We start from the raw sequence: 5631 nt of genomic DNA on the forward strand, positions 1-5631 counted from the left end.
GGGGGGGGGGGGGAATAGAAATTGAAAAGTACAAATGACAAAGTCATTCATTTAGAAATAATTTCTGCTACAAACCAAAAGGTTATAAAGTTGACAGAAGAGAAAAACATTGGTGTAATAATTCTTCAAAGGATGACCATGAGTCACTAGTGTGATTTTGGTAGAGAAATTTAAATACAATCCTAAAATTTAAATCACACAGAATTTTCCAGAAAACACGGAGAAGTAACAATGCTTTTGGCATATGGCACTCATAAGACACTATTGTTAAGAACAAAAGTTTCAATGGGAAGAAATGCATTGAAAAGATACTAAAGTGACCAGGAAGTAGAGGGTCTGTTTCACTCAAAACCAGTGGCTAGCCACTGAAAAAACAAACCCCATCAAGAGGGTATATTTACTAAATATAGATGTATTTATATATCTATAAATACATTTTATAAATGTACACACACACGTATACAAACATATGTAACATTGTTATCTACACACAAGGGCAGTATTCAAGCTAAAAGCTATCCACACACAAAATAAGTTGTAAATTAATCTGTGTAACTGCATTTCTTACGAGAGAAGCGATGAGCTGGGGAAGTTATTCTGTGTGAAGTAGAAAGGCAAAAAACCCCTCACTACCTTTGAAACACATCAAGTCCCATTTATGCTATGAAGATCTATTGTGTGGCTGGATGAAAGCAGGGACTAGGTCTTGATGACCTGAAGTCATCTCTTTCAGTCTATAGTCTTCCAGCCTATACTTCTGCAGTGAGACTGGTAGATGCCCACACAGGGAAAATGTGTGGGACAGTTTCCCTACATTTGTAAAGTTACAATTGCAGCCCTAAAATAGCTACTTGGAAAAAATAGCCTTTTCACTGATGGTTTAAAAGATCTCTCCTTCTACACAATCCCACTGGTTGAACTGTATTCTGTGAATACTCACTTATGCATCTGTAGCTCTCTACAGGCTACTTTTAGAAGAGTTATTTGTAATGAGTTACAAATTCTCCTTCTCCTTATGCTTCCTCCTTGTAGTATCTTATGCAGAAACTAGTTGGTAATCTTCCCTTCCTAACTTCTCAATGGAAGTGCATGCTGCTACTGAGTAGTCAATACCTTTGTTTATAAAGGCCTAGTTAATGGCTTAATTTTGAAATGCAATTGAAATTGAATTTGTATCTGGGATGGAAGCTGTTTCTTGCTGCAAAACAAAGCGCTACCATCAGGGTCTCCTTGGTGCTCTTTGGACACAAATGCACCCACACAGACAGGTGGGTGTATCTCTAGCTATTTTTGTTTTTAAAATACTGTTGCATTTGATTGGCTAGAAAAGTTCAAAGCAGCATATGCTTTTGTCTGTTTCCAATATCTTGTCTGCCCACAGCAGGCCTTGCTTTCCTTTTTTCCAGGTGTCCTAGTTCATCTGGATTTGAGTTAAACACAAGCAAGCATGCTGAACTACCCCTTGCTGTTATTGAAAGTGACAATATTGAGAATAATAAATAAATATTTTCCAATTTATTTCTGCAGTAATAAAATAATTCACATGCTTATACCTGAGGATGTGTGCTCCTGTGGTATCACATCCTAGCTGCTCTCTTTGTCTGTCCTGTCCTCTTTATTTGATTATTGTTCTATACTTAGCTTCAGCAAACTTCTTCGTGTGTGCTTAACTCTGCTCTCAGAGACATCCTATCTTATAATTCACACCAATTCCAGCTCATTTATTTTTACTTATACAATAGTTTGGGCCTACTGTATTGATCTTGACGCAGCAGCAGATGTCAAAAATGCCTTCTGGAGAACATCCCTAACATACCAGGTTGCACGATAGAAGAAAGATGTCAATTCCCTAGAATGAGGGAAAAAGCTAAACAAAAGCAACAGACATTTCACATGGCTTGTTCGAACACAAAGCCTGCTGCCATGGACTTGCTTTTCCCCCAGATATGGACACTGTCCAACTAAATTTTTTGCCCTAACACATTCTGAAGACCTTCTGTACTGCACAGGATTTCTGGTTTTATAGACAATCTGACTTGATAACCAGCTGTTACCTGGAAATCCAATTACCTGGAAGTATACACACTCTGGAGCTGTATAAGACACGCCCAGTAAATTAATAACTTCATTCTAGGGATTTGAATTTAGTGCTCATGTAAAGCCCAAGCAGAGCGTTCAAAGTAGGGGAACACTCACAGAAACATGGGAGCCTTCATACAAATCCACCATGCAGCCACAAACTCCCTTTTTGTTTTTAAAGAAAAACAATGGACTGTTTTGAAACCGCTGACTTCGAAGAATGGGACTATTCAAAGTAGCAAATTTCAGCATTCATGTATCTATGTGCAAGGTTGGAGGCTTACACTGTAAGGTCTTTCACGCAATGACTGTTATTTATCAGGAGACTGCAAAGTAGCGTACTGGGAACGTGAACCACCAACTAGGCCTCCTAGATGCTAACGCATTATGACTAAATATATTTTACATGATACATAACTCGTCACATCAGTGATGCCTATACCTTTGATTACTATTTTTGACACAGATCTCTCTTCTCAGGAGACTCCATAGCCTGCAGAATGGCTAACTAGCATCCAGAAGTTTTATGTGTACAGCAGTTAAAATTTCAGAGATCACTTATGTGAAATTAGTTGTTTTGAGCAATAGTGAATTCAAATGTGATTGAATTGGGAAGTTTTGCTGGAATCAGATACACCAGCTTCAAAGGATATTTTGATATATTCAAATACATATGTTCACTGCATCATACTGAAATGATCTTACCATCATAAAATCAAATTGAAGTTTTTTGAATAAACCAAACCAGTTCTTTTTCAATGACACTAACTTCCTGGTAATGCTTTTGTACAATAAACATCTACAGAATAATTTTAATTTACTTCCAATAACAGTTAAAAAGCTTTTTGTACAGTTCATGTTAACCAACTGTGGTTTGTTTTAAAGATATATTTGGGCAGCTGAAAACAAAGCCCCAAAATAGGTATCTGACATATTTGACAGGAAACTGATATGAGAACCAAAAAACCTGGGTATTATAGAATCATAGAATGGTTCAGGTTGGAAGAGACCTTAAAGATCATCAAGTTCCAACCCCCCTGCCATGGGCAGGGACACCTCCCACTAGACCGGGTTGCTCAAAGCCCCATCCAGCCTGGTCTTGAACACCTCCAGAGATGGGGCATCCACAACTTCTCTGGGCAACCTGTTCCATCTATAATATGGATTAATATAATATAATAAAATATAAACAAAGAACATCTTATTTATATTATCTAAGTGCAAAAAGGAATGGTAAAAACCCCCTAACACTCAATTACATATTCCAGGAAGAAGCATGGCGCCAACATGATTCCCATGAGGTCAATGGGAGAGGCCACTACAAGACCTCAGCTACAGAAAAGCACATATCTCCCAGCTGTTGTGCAACACCATAATCACTCTCAATTTTGGTGAAACTCAAAGCTCCCTGAGATTACCTTGTCAATTCTAGCTTAATATTTTTTTATGAGAATGGAACAAAAACCCTTTCTGAAACCAAAATCTTGGCACCAGAGAGACCAAAAGAAGCTACATATAACACGCAGAACACAGATCACTTGGAATTGCAGTTGAATTTCAGTTTGTCACCTCCCCTCCCTCTAATTTCTCAATTACAAATCTGACGATTCATCTCTGGAAGAAAATATGTTCATTACTTTGGTTTACTTTGGGAAAACAAAATAAATCTTCCTCCTACTTTCAAAACCTGTTGTTTTTTTGTTCTGGTGAGACATTTAGAAAACTTTCTCAGATAAATTTTTCAAACTTAGCAACTTCTAAATCTATGCTCATCTCTTACACATACAAAGTCAACCAATCAAAAATAGGTCAAAATGAAAGAAAAATTATGGGAGATTTGCATTTTTATTTCATAACCTTACCAACTCATAATCAGATTTGTTAAATCTCATTTGTTTACTGCCAAATATTTCTCACTGATGATTACTATTATTTTTTTCTGAAAAATTTCATTTTGCAGCATGTTTCAGAAGAACTTTAAAAAAAAACCCCTCTTCTAGGATATTTAGAATTGCTTATTTCCCTGATTAGAAAACCAGTTATGTACATAGACATAAAGCAGGACACCTAAACATCTTCAGGTACCACAGGGAAAATATACAGTCTTCCCGTTCCCAGATGGGCAATTTATTTTCCTGGAATGAGATGTTAGACTATTGTTTCCCCTCACCTTAACTATAGTTACTCTGAGAGCTAAGCTAAACTTATCTTTCCCTAGGAGAAATATTGTGATGTTATTTATTTACTTCAAGCGTTAGCATCTCATTTATTTGTAAGGCATTTCTGAGAGTAGACTTAAGTTTATTTTAAAGTCACAGATGCCTATGTATTTCTTCCCAAGGCTACTAACTCACTGTTTTGAAGACTTAAGTTTGTTTTAAAGTTACAAAATCACAGATGCGCATATATTTTTTCCCAAGGCTACTAACTCAGTGTTTTGAAGGATCTTGAGTAACCTGCTCTAGTGGGAGGTGTCCCTGCCCATGGCAGGGGGTTTGGGTTTGGAACTAGATGATCTTTAAGGGCCCTTCCAACCCAAACCATTCTATGATTCTATGATCTTTTTTTTTGCTCTCTTCCTCTGATCCTGACCCAGAGCCCCTTCCCAGAGGCTTGGGATACTGCAGGTAGAAGGAATCTCCCCCACACAGAGGCTCCTCGTCCAGACACACTATCACTTATGTCAGAAAATGACACTTTTTGGTAGCAAATCCTTACCTGGTCCCCGGCTACTAACCAACACCACTTCCCAAGGCTGCAGCACGGCGTTCCCAGCTCTCAGGAAACCAAACCAGCAACACTGCCTAGTGGCTACCTGGTGGCGGTAACAGGCGACCCCTGCCCTTCCCCGCCACGGCCCCCCCGCTCCTCACCAGCTCTTGCCAAGGACGAGGCCTTCGCTACAGCCGCCGCCTCAGAGGCCGGGGCGGGCCCCCGCTGCCCTTCCTTCCCGGGCATGAGGCAGGGGAAAGGGAGCGGCGGGTGAGCCGCCTAGCACCCACCTCCCGCCGGGTGACGAGCAGCTGGTAGAAGTCCTTGCTGGGGGCCGGGGCCTGCCGGCGCGTCTCGAACACCTCCTCCCCCAGCAGCGACGCCATTTTGGGACGCTGGAAGGCGGTGTCTATGGCAACCAGGAAGAGGCGGACATCACGCGGGGTCACTGGAAGCCCCGCCCCCTCTTAAAGGAGCAGGGCCGGTAGCAGCGCGGTGGCCGGTCGGGGTCTTCGCCCCCGCCGCCGGCAGAGTCCCGCTCCCCCGCCGAGCTCTGCCTCCCTCCCGCGCCCCCCGCCCGCACCCGCGGGGAGACGCTCAACGCGGACCCAGGGGTGACGACCCCGGCGGAGGGATACCGAACGCCGAACACCGACCCCTCCGAGCGCAGGGAGCCGGGCGGCGCAGACGGCCGCGAAGGGGTGAAGGTTACAACAAAGCTATTGAGAGACGAGGTGAGGTTAGTAGCACCTGCTGGTTCCTGGGAGTGAACTCAGAAAGAGTTAAGAGGTCGGTGATGTGTGATGGAGGGGGCTGTGGAGCCAGTACACCTATGGGGCA

The 5631-nt window shown here is 42.0% G+C and overlaps 1 protein-coding gene across 4 annotated transcripts in view; it reads right to left on the reverse strand.

Moving 5' to 3' along the window:
- Window positions 1-5253, reverse strand: part of FBXO36 (F-box protein 36) — a 26209-nt gene extending 20956 nt beyond the window's left edge. The window contains exon 1 of one of the 4 annotated variants that reach the window (XR_001413130.1): window positions 5082-5211. Coding sequence is in view for 1 of the 4 variants with exons in the window: in XM_014951789.1 (XP_014807275.1) it covers window positions 5082-5177 (96 nt within the window). In the remaining 3 variants the exon portion in view is untranslated. Of the gene's footprint in view, window positions 1-4797; window positions 4901-4952 lie in introns of those variants that run through there. The other 3 variants (XR_001413131.1, XR_001413132.1, XM_014951789.1) reach the window with 3 other exon arrangements.
- Window positions 5254-5631: the final 378 nt, after the last annotated feature.

This window comes from Calidris pugnax, unplaced genomic scaffold, assembly GCF_001431845.1.
Source record: "Calidris pugnax isolate Ruff unplaced genomic scaffold, ASM143184v1 scaffold197, whole genome shotgun sequence".
Classification (NCBI taxonomy): domain Eukaryota; kingdom Metazoa; phylum Chordata; class Aves; order Charadriiformes; family Scolopacidae; genus Calidris; species Calidris pugnax.